Source organism: Bubalus bubalis, chromosome 6 (assembly GCF_019923935.1).
Source record: "Bubalus bubalis isolate 160015118507 breed Murrah chromosome 6, NDDB_SH_1, whole genome shotgun sequence".
Taxonomy (NCBI): Eukaryota; Metazoa; Chordata; class Mammalia; order Artiodactyla; family Bovidae; genus Bubalus; species Bubalus bubalis.
Window position 1 is genome coordinate 20,912,290 of NC_059162.1, and position 16,599 is coordinate 20,928,888.

The window sequence follows — 16,599 nt, forward strand, 5'->3', positions numbered from 1 at the left end:
GTTTCCACAGTGGATGGAATAAAAATAAAGAGGAGTGAGCCCTTAGAGAGATTGGGCAAGTGCTAGGGAGACGGCAGTCAACCCCTGTAGAGAAACTGTAGGGCTGTACACCCACCTGGAGAAAGGGGGAGGCGGCATCAGACCTCAACCAGACCCAGCACCAAGGCCTGCGGACCAGGCAGGTGTGCCTCCATCTGTGGATGCCAAGAGCCTGTTTCCAGCTATACACTAGAAATGAGGGTACATGGAGGTACAGATTGTTCAATCAAGAAACTAACTGAGTCAGATCCATTTGTTAAGTATACTAAAGTATATATGAGAAAATACTGTGGCAACGATACAAGCATGTAAAACTCCGGATAGGAAGCACAAAAGAAAAGCATGGGGAAGAAGGAAGTACTTGCGGATATGTTAACGATGATCGGCTTCATTACAATTTCCGCCAGGTCTTTGTCCATGTCTGCCCCCAACTTTCCGTCCCCAGGGAGCCCTATTCCTGAAATTCCATCCACCTCGTGAGGGTAGAATGTAATTGTCTCCTCTGAGTGTGACTGTCACTTCCTGCTTCAATTCCCAATTCCTCAGGCTAGAGTCTTCTACAGACAGTCTCTCCAGAGAGGGTCTTTGGGCCTCTTTCCTATGGAACTAATTCCCTGCAATTCTAATTTCTGTTTCCACAGTCCATAAGACCAAATATGGGTAACCAATAAGGCTCCTATGATGATCTATGACCATTTCTTTTAATACAACTGTTGGAGTTATATTTATGTTGAGATGACAGTTACTGTACTTTTTTTCTTAAGATGAAGGGGAGAAGGACGTTCTCATTGTCCACAGACTAAGGAAGCACAGGGGGCTATGGTGCTCTTCCATCTGCTTCAAGTCGCAAGTCTCTGATCACAGAGAGGTTATGAGAAAACCTCAAAGGAAAGGGCAAAAGTGATACACCCATTTTTAATCATGAGTTTCTTCTTGTATCTCTTTGAGGTGTATGCAATACAGAAAAGTCATCAAGGCACCACCCAGACACCAAGAAGTATAAACTCTCTCATTCTCAGTCACCCAGATTCATTTGTGGGTTATAGTTCTTCTTTTTTTTGTTTATACTGTTTCCTCTTGTCTCCCTCATATTCTTCCCCTTTCTCTTTCTCTATCTTAATCTCTTACATATACACACACTTACTTTTCCACCCTGTCTCTGTAAATAAATTCTTGCTCATAAATAATTTGATAACAATAATTTATTATTTTAATAGGATAATCAGGTTAGACTTGACTTCCAAGTTTAAAAAAACTTTTTCTTTAGAGTAAGTCTTAAAATCATCCTTGTTACCAACTTTTCCAGTTTATTTCCATTGAAGTCAACCTCATTTATTTGCTTTATTGAAGAGTTAGGTGCCATGGGAGTCGCAGTTCTCGTGTCTGTCAACATTTGGGTGTTTGTGCCCCGTGCTTACACAGAGAAGAGGGGAAGGGGCCTCTGGACCTCTGGGCACCCATGGCATGACAGCCACAGTCCACCCCCTCAGGGCTTCTCCTGGTGTGTCCTTTCTTGCAGTTGTTCTTGTTTCTGACATTTCCACTTTCTTTTAATTGTCTATGTTTTTGAAGGTAGGAGGTACCTCCTTCCCATGACCAGAGTCCAGAGAGTCCAAATAGATTTCTAAATTCCACATTTTCTTTCTTTGTAGTTCCTTATGTATTATAATACATAAAACACTGTCCACCAAAAACATTATCCCCATTGCCAGATAGAAAAGAAAATGAAACCAGACAGGAGTTGTTGACTGGAGGCCTGTAAAAGAAAATGACAGAGGATACATGCTATTTAGAAACCAGAGGGATCTGGCTGAGTTATGTTTGGAAGAGAAGGTTGGCTGAGACTTGCTATGTCTGTGCCTGAGGGAGACGCTGGGGCTTTGGGGGGCAGGAAGGAGCTGGTGGTAGCTCGAGCTGGGCTCTATGGTTATGGACAGGGGGCATGCTCCTCTTAAGAGCCTAACTGCCAGGGCCTTGCCAGTGCACTTACTTCCTAGTTTTAGCAACAACTGCTATCTGTGCCATTTAAAGATTAGAATTTAGTTTGAAGATAAACATTTTTCCCCAAAGAGTCTTTGTTCTGGAGCTCATATTCCCTCTACCTCAGCCATACGTAGACACTTGGGCAGGCAGGTATTCATGTGCAATCCACAAAGCCCCCGTCTCACCAATCTACCATGTGAGCTCTCTGAAGTAAAAAAACTGTACCCCAGTGTCTTTATATCCCCAGACCTATAAAATAGGAAGAATTCAATGTATTTTTTTATCAGATTATTGGTGAAAGAGGGAGGGAAGAAAGGAGGAAGAGAGACAGAAGAGGGAGAGAGAGGAGGCAGGAGAAAATACAGAGAAAGGAAAAGAAGGGAGGAAATAAATGGAGGAAGGAAAGAGAAGAAAGAGAAAGGAAAGGAAATTTAAGGAAGTTTATGAGGAGAACAGTGAAGTTTTGAATCAAGAGTGCAAATACCTGTTCATGGTTTTTTTCCTGGGTGGGCTGTGAAAAAAGTGTCATGAGATCTCAGTCCCAGAGGAGGGAAGGGTATGTCTCCTTGTGTATCAGTCAGTTCCCCTCGTTCCTACTCACCAAGCACCGGAAGCTCCAGCTCAGGGCTGCGCTTGATAAGATTCCCATCTCCTGTGGCAGCTTCACACCAGTATAGCCTACGGTCTTCTTTTTTAGTAATGAATGTCTGGTATTCAGAGGATGTGGTCCTGCTCATTAGGGTCTTGTTTCCCACATAGAAGGAGAAGTAAAGCTGCAGACCAGGCTTCTCTGAGGGCAACTTTGTTTCACAGCTCAGGTTGACTAGATTCCCCTCTTGGTGAGGGGATGAGAAGGATGTTCTCAGCACTGGGGCTGGAAATAGCTCTGAAGAAAAAGTTGATAGGGAGAGGGTGGCCTGCATCAGTGTCAAGGTTCTTTTATTTGTTTTTTTAACAGAAGATATACTCCTACCCATTTTGGGAAACCTGCCCCTGGAGAATATATCTATAAGACAGAGTTTCTCCACTTCTAGCAGAAAGGTATTCTTAGGATTTCCTCATAGACATACTTACAGTTACTAGCTTGACTATATTCTTCTGGGGAGAATACCTCTACGTAGTTCATGCTTCACTAAATAGCCATGTCATTTATTATATGACCCTCTGGTAATGTTTAACCGGGAGTGGACACTGACACTCTGTCAGGAAGCATTTAACAGGAGGCTTCCTGTGTGCTGTTTTGGATCTGTCAGGAATTCTCTGCTCCTTATTAATTCCTGAATATTCAGGAATTAAGAGGAGAGGCAAGCCTGTCCCAGGACTGAGGAATCCAGGCATTTCCTTCGTTAGTTTTTCTATACAGTAATAAGTACCCTCTTCCTTTTTATGAGCCATATGGTAAAAGTGGTTATTTACAAATCTCTTTCATGTGGATGACCTCATGTTTTCTTGATAACTTGTAAGTTTTGATTTTATCTCTGCTGAAAATAGCTATCTTGTAAGACAGTATAAATACCTACATAATGTTGAATAAAACGCCTTTCCTCCATCAGAGCTCTGGTCCCTGTGTCTTTCTTTCTCTTTCTTTCTCTCTCTCTCTCTCTCTCTCAGGCTATTTCTTTGGAGCACAGAGGCCCTCGGAGTTCACTTTCCTGCCCAGGCTTCTAAGACCCTCTCAAGAAGGTGCTCTGCGCCTTCACCCCATTGAGAGGGTGCCTGAGGCCTCCGTGAACAGAGCAAGCCCTGTGCCAGGAGCTTTATTGGCTTTCTGTGTAAACCAACGCATATCAGCCTCTTTCTCTCCTTTACTTTCTTATTGTTGACTCCGGACCACCAGGTTCCAGTCCACTAAGGACCTCAACAACACCCCACCCCTCAGCCAGTTCAGTGACTCAATACTTGTGTTTCTGACTCAAAAGATAATCTGGAGGGGAATTCCCTGGAGATCCAGTGGTTAGGACTCAGTGCTTCCACTGCAGTCGGGGCAGGGTTTGATCCCGGTCAGGGAAGTAAGATCCCTCAAGTTGTGTGGTGCAGTCAAAAAGACAGAAAGAAATAATCTGGGACAATAATTTTTTTTCCATAGGAATGAACTATTTTTCAGACAGAAGTTGCTAGTGGTTATGACTACTAAGATAAAGGCCATGAAAGAGTTATATCAAGAGCCACATGCAAACTAGGACAGAGGGAACTACTTAATTAGCAGATGTTCAGAGGGAAGTGGAACCAGAGAGGCCGCGTGGTCCCTGGGAGATAGATGGAAAGTATAACCACATCCTAATGTCTTCCTCACTATGGAATTTTTATGAAGTTTCATTGAGTTATTTTCTAATAATCTTCCTACCTACCTTGAGTGCATCTCTGTTCCTTGCAACTAAAATACAATGGGTGAAGTAGATTCCCACTATGGCATGGCCTTGACGTTAGTTCCTGGAATTAGTGATGGGGCACTGTGGTATACTGGAAAGAGCAATGGACAGGGACTCAGAAGACCTCAGTTCTGCTCCCAGCCCAGCCACTGGTCATTGTGTGGCCTTCTTAAAGGCAGTTTACCTCTCTGAAGTTCAGTTTCTTCACTTGCTAATTGAAGTGATAATTTATGATGGTTCTTCTGGTTCTTATAACTAATAGCTCTATGACTATTTAGATATAGTACCTTTTATAGTGATAGATACTCCTGCTGATGTGTAGCGACGCCTTCTCTCACCCGAGCAGTGATAGATGCCATTGTGACTCAAGTTGGTTTGCAGAATGGTGAATTCAGAATCCTGATTAGAAAACCTAAAGGGCTTGCCATCTTTGTAGAAAAGCATTTTGTACACCAGCATATTCTTCCATGCATGACACCTCAAGGCCAGAGGGTCCCCTTCTGTGAAGACTCTGCTGGTGACCTGGAGTAGTAGCCAGTCTGGAAAATATGGGCACAAAATGTGTGTATATGGTGGCAGAGGTACAAGAAAGCCAAAGCTGGACCCTGTGGGTTTATCTTTTTTCACTTTGTAACGTTCCAACTTTAGAACTCTGTTGAATTTAAGGTCTGTCTCCTGTTCCTCAAATATCTTTAGCTTTGCTAGGAAGAAAAGTAATCTTTACCAGCAGGCCCTTCTTACTTTTTCTTTCCAGGTTGGGACAAAAACAACTTACTCTATGTGGTAGGCAGCATTTTAAAATGCCCCCAGTGAGTCACATTCTTGCATGTGGCTGGAACCTATGACTTACTTCCAGTCAACAGAATATGGCAAAGTTTCTGAAATGCCACTCCTATGATGATGTTACATTATATGAAGTTGTCTTAGCTGACTGGGCTGCAGGAGACTCCTGCCAGCCTTGAAGAAGTGAGCTGACATGTTGTGAGAGGGCCTGTGTGAGGGCCACAAAGAAGGGGGTCTTCAGGAAATGAGACTGGCCTCCAGCTGACAGCCAGTAAAATGGCGGGGACCTCATCCTACAACTGCAAAAAACTGAGTCCTGCCATGATCATGGGAGGTTGGAAGAGCTGCCGGGAGGAACATAGCCCAGTCAACACCCTGACTGCAGCCTCAGCAGAGCACCAACCAAGCTGTGCCAAGACTCCTGACCCATGGAAAGATAATAAATGTATGTTGTTTTAGGCTGCTAAAGTTGTGGTAATTTGTTACACAGCAATAAAAAACTAATACATTCTAACTCCTGACTAATTTGTTAATGGTATCACACATACTAAGACAAACACACAGAATGGCAAGCGTATGTAAGTGTGTGTATGTCTATATATATATATGCTTCTAAATTGATAGGAATGCTCACATATGTGCAAATCAGTGACATAGCTGGTAAAAACAAACTCCAAATCAAATGAGCTCTCCCTTTTGATGTTCATCTCCATACATACCCCAAAAGGCCTACTTTATTTTATCTCCCTTGGGGCAGTTGGCTTAGCTAAATGAGGATGAGGTTCTTACAGGACGAAAGAGGAGAAGAGATAATAGTGCTTTTCCTCCCTCCAGAATTTATCTAAGAATGGACAGCATGTATTCCATGCTATATGGTGTATGGTTTTTACAGTCTAGGATGCTGCCATAGTGTTTCTAAATAGAATGAACATTCTTTATTCCCATATTTTCATTCCCAGCCAAAAGGTGCTCAAAGACTGCACTGCCCAAACACACAGACACCTTTGCTTTCTGCCTCCACACACACAGTGGGAAATTTTAACATGCTTCCATCAGAAACTGTCAAAACTACTAATAAAGATATAAATATTTGAATGATACAATTAATAGACTTGATTTCAGGATTTATAGAATGATGTACCTTAAAAAAAGAAAATTCACATCCTGTACAAAGACACATGCAACAGTGATTAAAAAATGAGCACATAGTAGGCCACAAAGCAATTTTCAACACACATCAAGGAATTGATACCAGATTTAACACGAATTTTGATCAAAATGCTACCTAATATATCCAGAATATACAAAGAATCACATGAATCAGACACAACTTAGCAACTAAAACAACAGTAAAAGACATGTATAAAAATGTTGGACTGAGCAACTGAGCACATACCCAGTATTAGAAGTCAGTGTTGAGGGTAGTGACAAGAAATCGGCAAGAGGGAATTTCTGTGATTCTAGAAATGTTCTGGCTATGATCAATAGGGTCACAAAGAGTTGGACATGACTGAAGCGACTTAGCTTGTAAGCACACATGATATACTTCAATAAAATTTTACATTAAAATATAATGTATATAATATATGTAAAGTCACTCAGTCGTGTCTGACTCTTTGTGACCCCATGGACTCTACAGTCCATGGAATTCTCCAGGCCAGAATACTGGAGTGGGTAGCCTTTCCCTTCAACAGGGGATCTTCCCAACCCAGGGATGGAACCCAGGTCTCCTGCATTGCGGGCGGATTCTTTACCAACTGAGCTATCAGGGAAGCCCAAAATATAATGTAAAAGATATGTAGTATACTGTAACAAATAATGTAAAAGATATTTTTCTCAATAAGTCATCAGTGGAGAAGGAAACGGCAACCCACTCCAGTATTCATGCCTGGAAAATCCCATGGACCGAGGAGCCTGGTGGGCTACAGTCCATGGGGTCACAAAGAGTTGGACACGACTGAGCGACTTCTGTGTGTGTGTTCTGTGTGTGTTTGAAGTTCAAGAGTCTGTGCAGAAGCAAAGAAAATGGCCCCTTCCCAGCCCTAGCTCATCTTTTGTTATTTGAACTATGAAATGTTTCTGCTTCTGCTTGAATTATACAAAATCTCATGTTTAAACAGTTCTGTCAGCTTCCCTTACCTCTCTCGCATAGGAACTGAGTCTCGGAGTCTTAAGAGACATGTAAGGAACACCTAGCATTTGCTCTGACGTTCTCAACATTTCCTTGGCTAAAGCACATTTCCTCCAAAAGCACCCTGGTCTACATAAATCTAATTCTGCCTCCAGTATGAGTTAACTTTTGATTAATAATTACAAAGAAGTTTTAACATTGCTTTTGAATAACTGAATCACCCAACTGAATGATTTGTCCTGAATAATGAAACATTTTGCCCTAAAAAATACTAGTCTCCATTTCTTGATAAGTAGGAACCTCTTACAGATTTAAGTGGGTGGAGATTGTTTTCTCTGCTTCCATTCACCAAAGTTTTTAATTCTCAAAGTCTCACAGTAATTTCATGTCCAGAATATTATATTACCAATATATGTGAAATGTGCCCCAGACTATGTATATAAAGATGTTTACTGCAGGCACTGATTGTAAAAGCAAAAAATGGAAACAATAGAGGTTTACCAATATAATGGTTAATTATAAAAGTTGGAAGTAGATTTCTATTGATATAAACAGACAGCCAAAGTATTTTAAGTGATAAAAGTAAGGTGTAAGATAGTATATGGAGTATTCTATCAACCACTTTTAAAAACAAATGTATATATACTTACATTTTCATTTTTGTGGAAGGTAACTGCAAGACTTGGGAGTTCATATATATTAACAGTTTCGTTTTTGTGGAAGATAACTGCAGGACTTGGGGTTTGGGTGGGAAGGAAATGTGATTGTTCATTTCCCTGAATTACTATTTACTATGTGTGCAGGCATAACTTTTTCAACAGAACGAGATAACTTTGAAAAATAAAGTCTTAGTAGAGTATCTAGATTAAAACTTAGACCCTAAGGACTGCAAGGAGATCCAGCCAGTCCATTCTGAAGGAGATCAGCCCTGGGATTTCTTTGGAAGGAATGATGCTAAAGCTGAAACTCCAGTACTTTGGCCACCTCATGCAAAGAGTTGACTCATTGGAAAAGACTCTGATGCTGGGAGGGATTGGGGGCAGGAGGAGAAGGGGTCGACGGAGGATGAGATGGCTGGGTGGCATCACTGACTCGATGGACATGAGTCTGGGTGAACTCTGGGAGTTGGTGATGGACAGGGAGGCCTGGCGTGCTGTGATTCATGGGGTCGCAAAGAGTCGGACATGACTGAGTGACTGAACTGAACTGAACTGAAGAGCTGCCCTAGATGAGGTGTTGGGGCACAGTTTAAGAAACCTAATGTTATGTTTTGAGTATCTTGACTTTTACCTGGTAGACACATAGAGCTGAGACGCATACTCAGATAAATCGGTACACACACACACACACACACACACACACACACGGCATCCAGGAAGGAGAAAACACCAATGAAGACCTTGTGATTTCTAGCCCTCCTGTTCCATGCATACTTACCACTGTGGATTTCTAGCTGTACTGGGTCACTTAGGATTGAGAGGCCTGTCTGGCACTTGTATTCACCACTGTCATCGAATGTAGCACTGTTAATACTGTATCTGGGGGCCAGGGTCTTGAGGGCTGTGCCGTTGAGAAACCATTGCGTAGTAGTGTCCCCAGGCCGGTGGGGCCCCTCACACAATAAGGTTACATTTTCTTCTTGGAATACACTGACCCATGGAGGCTTCAAAGTGATCACTGCCTTTGTGGGGTCTGCTTGGGGATTAAAAGAAAAGAAGATCAAGTGGAATAAAAAGGAAGTCTGAGCAACTGGCAAGATATGGCTAGCACAATGAAAAAAAAATCCAGTATCAATACTCAGATTGAAAAATAGGCAAGTAGAAAACTACAAAAGCTAACCATTAAGAGTATCCAGATCCTGCAGCAGAGTTCTATTCATGTTATTAAAGCTGCATCTGGCTATTGGAGATTTGGGGTTCCTGAGAAATAATTGACTAATTTAGGTCTCGTTGGTAAGCATGAATCATGGTTTTAAACTAGAGCAAACTGGAACTGATTCTCCTATCTTCTGTACTGTTCTGTCTCTGAAGGTTAACCTCAGACTTTAATTAACATCTGTGTTGGAAATCTAGATTCAAACTCTACACTTTGAAACCTTCAGTACCTGTTTGGTTCTCTCTGAGGAGAAGAAAAAATAAATAGTTTTCGTCTAAAGGGGAATGGTGTGGGGGGTATTGGAAAACACAGCAGAACTACATCTATGCTTTTGCAATTTTGGTCCTTTCTTATTATTATATACACATTTTTTAGGCATTTAATCAAGAGATCAGGGTGCATTTGGAAAATTTTACAGAGAAACCTTAAAAACCAGGATTTGGTCACAATCATACTCTGAATATAGGGAATTTTACATCATTTATAAATCTTTCTCCTTTCTGTCCTCTCCCTCTACTCTCTTCTTTAGAATAAGGGGACCCATTCTGTGACAGGAAAAGAAGTTGAGTTACTCACCCACTTGCTCAGCAACTGGAGCTGTAAGAGACAAAGAACAGAGACAGCAGTTGGTCAGTGGGAGATGACAAGGAAGGGAGAATTGAGGAAACAGAATTAACATGGACTCTGAGGGACCAATTTAGGTCTCTTGAGTTTCTTTTTACCCACTTTTCCAAAATCGGGTACTGGTGATAATGAACAGCCTACAGATGGTTATTGGTGGGGCTTTATTTTGACACCCTGCTTCCAGGCTTATTGTTACCTCAGAGTTTCCCTCCCCAGTTTTTTGATACAATAGACACGAGTAAACCATGGAAGCATAGAAACAGTTGTCTCCATACTCGTGAGTTCTAGCCTAGGATACCAAAGGAAGACAAAAAGTCCTGAGTCCCCACAGCCAGAGCCTTCTAGTTACCCCTTTCTAAACCCAACTTACCCCCAAGGATCAGAGCTATCATGAGCCACATCTCCAATCTGACAGGAACCGTGAAATCTGTAACACACAAGACATTAAAGAGTTTCTGTTTGGGGTTCTGGAGTCAAGATTAGAAAAGAGGAAGGAAACCGTTTTTCATCATGCTCTTTTTCTGGGAAATGCATCCCTAATTCTTGAGGCATGATCTCATTTTCATACTTCTAGGCTCATCTCCCCCAGTTTGACACTCTGGATTTTGGGTTTATGGAATTTATAGAATCCAAGGGAAGGGCTAAAGTTTTGACATTCTCTTCTGATTATATTCTCTCTCCACCAATTCTGTTTCTTGGGGCCAGACTACGGCAAATCTCCATTTAAAAAAAATTGGTTCAAAGACTGGCTAATGCCTTCAAAACCTGATCATTTGAATCCAGATTATCTATATCAGTGTTGATGAGGCATGTGAAGAGTTACTCATCTGTGCAAACCAGCCTCTGTACCTCTGGAAAAACATGCAGGATTTAATATCCTATTTTGGTTTTTAAAAAAGCCATCCCCTAAAAGACTATGAATTTGGGAATATTTATCTTGGCTGAATCCAAGGAAGTTCAATATTTAATGTGAGTACTATAGAGAAGAAAAACAACTCATATATATGGGTGGAAATATCCCTCAGAGGGAGTTTCAGAGTCCAGATGGGAAGCCCTTATGCCACCAAAGTGAGCTGGTTCCTGAGTCAGAGTTGCAAAGATACAAAGAAATTTTTAGGTATTCTGTTATGAGAGAAAGTAAACTAAACAGAAACAAGGATGAATTCAACGAGTACAAAGAGAGACTTGGGTAACAATCTTACTGACAGACAATTTAAAATGATGACAAATAATGTAGATTAAATTACTGGCTCCAATTTCTTATCACTCCTCGAATCTACCCCATCTCTACAGCTTCATGACTGGGGGTATTTCTCTGACCCTTGGATTTGGCTCATCCATGTGATTTTCAGTGACCAATGAAACGTGGATGGAAACAGATGTGTTCATTCTGAACCTAGGCCTTAGGAAGCTTCATGTATTGTCTCTCATCCTCTTATACTTCTGTGATTGTCATGATAAGAATGTATTCTGGCTAACTAGCTCTGTTGTGAGGCGGAGCTATCCTAACCCTGAAGTAGAGCTGCTCCATCTGCCCTGCAAACTTCTAGTGAGAAATAAATGCTTACTGTTTTATGCCACTGAGATTTTGAAATTATTATGGCTCTATAGCTGACTTATAGAATGAAAAGCAAGAAAGAAAGGTCTAAGAATAACTCAAGATGTTCTGGGAGAGATGGGAGAAGCCTCAGCTCACTCCAGTTTACTCTCGAAGTCTGTATTCCAAACTATTATACTATTTTGTCTCCAAAGTTTTCCGTTGTGTAGCTGTACCATACTTTATTTCACTAACGTCTCTTCATGAAGGTTATTTCTAATGTTTTACTGTTATGACCAGCACTGCAATGAATAATCTTATCTTTAAATAGTCAACTTGTTATTCCCATGGGTGCAGTCCTAGAACCAGCATTGCTCTGCCAGACAAAATGTACATTCCAGCCACCAACCCCAACTTTGGAAAGATTGTTAGGTTGTCTGTTATCATCATCATTTCATGTAACTGTAGAGTGCTTATTATAAGCCAGGAAAACATGCTCGATATGTATTTTCTCATTTAATCCTCACTGTAAACTATGAGTAGACACACTGTTCTCTCCATTTTATAAACAAAACTAGCCAGAGAGGAATTTGGTAACTTGACCAAGGTTGTAAAAAGTAGAGGCAGGATTCAAAACCAGGCAGTTTGGTTTCCTTTACATTCTCACCAGTAGATTATAACAGTACCTTCTTCATCCCTTACAATTCCTGCTTTCTAGCAAAACAGCTGCTGCTTTGAAAATGAGTGAATGTGTTTCACTGACCAGGAAAATATGGGGGAAGAAGTATTGTTACAGAAGAGGAATGAAAGAGATCCATAACCTGGAAGGATGAAATACTTTTTTTCTAGTAAGCATCTATAATTTCCAAAATTTGAGGATGTAAGTTTGAATTCATGTAAAAAAGAGCAATCATTTTAACTAAGGAAGAGAGTAGTCTCTAATATTTAATGATCAATGTATGTCATGATGCTCACAAGAGGCATTAGGAGAATTTATATCTATAAAAAATTCTTAGGAGCAGTTTAAGTAAGAGAATGACAAATGCTAACTCAGGGAGGATTAAGGTGGTTCTTAGTTACAACCATATTCTTCCCCTTTATACTCAATCCACTAGATCTCGCTTGTAGATCCAAGCCTTAGTTCAACCATAGAGACATCACTGCCCCAAACACGGCCCAGCCTTCAGTTCTGTCTCTACAGTTTCAAGAACTATGAACTATGAAACCAAATGAAATAGATAAGATTAGAGGTCTAGGAGTGCAAGGACTTCCTGGGATCACATCATTATTCTCCCTGTTTTGGTTAGGAATATGTTATCCTAGCTCAAATAGATGGCAGTTCGTTCAGTTCAGAAAACTCACGTGGGGAAAGACCATTTCCAACATCAGATTTGTGGCACTCTCCTTCTTCCCTAAGGTAAGTGAGTTTAAGGGTGCTTTTTCTTTCATACATACTAAAAGAAAAAAATTATTTCCCCTACTTACGACACTTCTGATACCAGATGTATGAATTCCGCCCCCCCACCACCGCAATAAGCAGTTCTGATACTAACTACTCAAAGTGTAGACCCCACATGGCCAGGGCTCAGTCCCACAAGACTGCCCCCCACTTCACCTGTGCTTCTGACTGACCAGCTATGAAATAGGAGTTCCCACAACCTCCTCTTCACATTTGTAAAAATTATTGATGATATCAAGTTGGAAAGAATGAAAGAAAAAGGATACTTTTACACTGTGTCAATGGAAGTAAATTGGAAAAGTTTGAAGTATATAAAGCAATGTATAAGCAAATATGAACTTTTTTCATTAGGTTAATCTATTATGTTGAGCCATATGAAACTGCCAATATTGAAAGATTTTGACTTAAAAGTGGACTTAATGACAAATCAAAAGAAACCATCAATATTGAAACACAAAAAAATGAAAAAAGACTGAAATGTTTTCAAATTTTCAGGAGCACCTGGGTCAGAAAAGAATTAAACCAGACCAAAATTTATTTTTCATCTTGGTAGCTCCATCTACTGGTTATATAAGGTAAGAACTTCCCTCTTACGTAGGACATGAGGGGTAGGTGGCATAATTTCAACTTCTCTATCAATTTTGCTGCCTCCTAAGAGAACACTCTTCCTTTCCTGGTTCCCAATCCATGTATTTCACTGTCATTTAAGGAAGTATTTTATTGTGTTTGATGTCTTCAAAGACTACTTTTCACCTAAAAATTGAGAATGTGTTCCTAAGCCATACTTTTTAGATATTTTGAAGGAGGAAATGAGATAACCATCCAAATAGGAAACAATGGTAATAACCATTTCCAGATGCAATGTTAAATAATGCATGACTTACTGAACAGGCTTTATGATAGGTAGAAATGCCAGAGATCAGGTTTCTTGGGTCCTAAGATAGCCTTTTAGAAACTAACCCTTGAAATGTTAGAGATATTGGAGTTATCATAGAGACTGTAAAGCAATGATGTCTATATTGTTTATGAAACAAGTGAAAAATCTGAAAATACTAACTCAAAAAACTACATGCATTCCCATGTTCACTGCAGCATTATTTATAATAGCTAGGATGTGGAAACTATAACTGTCCATCAACAAATTAATGGATAAAGAAAATTCAGCATACACACATACACAGAGGAATATTATTCAGCCATAAAAAGATATGAAATCTTGCCATTTGCAACAACATGGATGGACCTTGTGGACATTATGCTAAGTGAAATAAGTCTGATGGAGAAAGACAAATACCATGTGATCTCACTTCTATGTATTGGACTGGCCAAAAAGTTTGTTTGGGTTTTTACATAAAATCTTAAAAGAAAAAGAGGGGGGCTTATAGTTACAGAGAACAGATTGGTGGTTACCAGAGGTGGGTAGTGAGTGGTGAACAGAATGGGTGAAGGAGGTCAAAAGGCACAGACTTCCAATTATAAAACACGCCATCGGGATATAACGTACAGTATGGCAACCATGAGGCTTCCCTCATATCTCAGTTGGTAAAGAATCCACCTGCAGTGCAGGAGACCCCAGTTCAATTCCTGGGTTGGGAAGATCCACTGGGGAAGGTATAGGCTACCCACTCCAGTATTCTTGGGCTGCCCTTGCGGCCCAGCTGGTAAAGAATCCACCTGCAATGCAGTAGATCTGGGTTCTGGAAGATCCCCTGGGGAAGGGAAAGGCTACCCACTCCAGTATTCTGGGTTGGAGAATTCTGGCCTGGCTCACAAAGAGTTGGACATGACTGAGCAGCTTTCACTCATGGCAATTATAGTTAATTGTACTGTATTGCATATTTGAAAGTTTCTAAGAGAGTAAATCTTAAAAGTTCTCATCACAAGAAAAAAATTATGTGATTAATGTTAACTAGACATTGCAGTGATCATAATGCAACATATGCAAATATTGAGTCATTATGTTGGACACCTGAAACTAATATAATGTTGTATGTCTATTATACCTCAATAAAAATTTGTCTTCATTGAAAATTTGGAAGAATTTTGCTCATTTAGGGAGTTTTCTTGGTAGTGGTGATGATTTAGTTGCTAAGTCGTGTCCGACTCTTGCAACCCTATGGACTGTAGCTCCCTAGGCTCCTCTGTCCATGGATTTTCCCAGGCAAAAATACTGGAGTGGGTTGCCATTTCTTTCCCCAGGGGATCTTCCAGACCCAGAGATTGAACCTGTGTCTCCTGCATAATAGGCAGATTCTTTACTGCTGAGCCACCAGGAAAGCTGCTGTTCAGTGGCTCAGTCATGTCCGAATCTTTGAGACCCCATGGACTGCAGCACGCCAGGCTTCCCTGTCCTTCACCATCTCCCAGAGCTTGCTCAAACTCATGTCCATTGAGTTGGTGATACCATCCAACCATCTTTGTCCTCTGTTGTCCCCTTCTCCTCCTGCCTTCAATCTTTCCCAGTATCAGGAATTTTTCTAATGAGTCGCTCTTTACTTTGCCAAAGTATTGGGGCTTCAGCTTCAGAATCAGTCCTTCTTAGCTAGTTCTTAGCTGCAACTAAACATTCAGAATCCTAAGACTTTCATAGGCCACACATGGCATCAGTCTACTCAGAAAGATAAAAGATAAGAACTACAGCTTCCTTGCAAGCCAACCTCAGGCATCATTCTTCTATGGGAATAGTCCTTGCAGCGGTCAGCACTGTCACCCAAGATATATTATCCTGGTTCTCTGCCCCTCACTTTCTAGTCCGGGACAGCTGGAGTGAGGTGTAAGGCAACAAGATACAGTGGAACCATGCTGGCTTTTAAACTCCATGTCCCAGGAACCAATATCTGTTGCAAAACTTCACAGAGTAAGCAGATAGGGTAGGGAGGTGCCTGGAAAAAGAAAACCAGGCATAGCTTTCCTGACATAAGAGAAGCCATTTTTGGCCTAAGCCATTTTGTGATCTAAGCCTGGCCACAGAGTCAGGGGAGACTGTAGGGGGAAAAAAAAAAACCAACCCAGGATGACACTGTCTCTGGCATGCAGATGAATGGATGGATGGTGGTGCCAAACTCATTGCCTGCTCTTGCCCAGCTTTCAGCTGCTCTTTTGTCTCTGCTGCCCATAGTGAATCAAATGGTCATTTATGTGGCTTCTCTGATGCCAACTGCTTTATCACTGGGCCATCAGCAGAAGGTATTTGGACCAGAATAGTCTTAAAGAATATGCCTGCAATGCAAGAGATGCAAGTTCGATCCCTGGGTTGGGAAGATCCCCTAAAGAAGGAATGGCAACCCACTCCAGTATTTTTGCCTGGAAAATTCCATGGACAGAGGAGCCTGAAGGGCTACAGTCCAAAGGGTTGCAAAGAGTTAGACATGCCTGAGCACAGGACACAGCAACACAACACAGTCTTCCGCCACTCCTCTGAACTTCCAACATTATCCCTTCTTCCTTCTTAATTGTGTCTTTTCTGAACACCAAGACTGATGATGCCCATTTTCCCATCCTGTGTTTCTTGTACATGTATCAAAGAAGCAGAGGTCTTTCTCTCTCTTGCACTTTCAGCCTTCTGAGCTGGCAGATTTAAACAGATTAGAGATAAGGAGGACACGTTCTCTGTTTTGGCAGATGAACTGTCCACATTATCACTTGATGTAGACTCATCTGTGAGGAGTGGCCATGTGGTAAATCAGGGAGTTTTGCCATTAATTGAGTGGTTGTCAATGAAAGCTGACTGGGTTTTGACTGGCTTTAGCACTTTTTAGAGCTTCTCCCACACTTCAGTTTCTCTCTCATTCTAAACAGC

The 16,599-nt window shown here is 41.1% G+C and overlaps 3 protein-coding genes across 5 annotated transcripts in view; 2 read left to right on the top strand and 1 right to left on the bottom strand.

The window, feature by feature from the left end:
- LOC102411450 (histone H2B type 2-F) overlaps window positions 1-13,368 on the top strand; it is a 36,359-nt gene extending 22,991 nt beyond the window's left edge. Inside the window, exon 2 of one of the 2 annotated variants that reach the window (XM_044944441.1) lies at window positions 13,296-13,368. In XM_044944441.1, the coding sequence (XP_044800376.1) occupies window positions 13,296-13,353 (58 nt within the window). In that variant the 3' untranslated portion in view covers window positions 13,354-13,368. Of the gene's footprint in view, window positions 1-5,145; window positions 5,689-13,295 lie in introns of those variants that run through there. The other variant, XM_006049195.3, reaches the window with a different exon arrangement.
- LOC123465891 (myomegalin) overlaps window positions 1-16,599 on the top strand; it is a 66,351-nt gene that overhangs the window by 11,080 nt on the left and 38,672 nt on the right. The gene's annotated exons all lie outside the window — the stretch shown is intronic.
- On the bottom strand, window positions 1,224-10,302 carry FCGR1A (Fc gamma receptor Ia). Its single transcript, XM_006049190.3, is given in 8 exon segments — window positions 1,224-1,581; window positions 1,584-1,619; window positions 1,622-1,795; window positions 2,624-2,908; window positions 4,679-4,930; window positions 8,743-8,997; window positions 9,757-9,777; window positions 10,175-10,302. Coding segments are annotated over 8 exon segments (1,110 nt in total). The 5' UTR covers window positions 10,206-10,302; the 3' UTR covers window positions 1,224-1,525.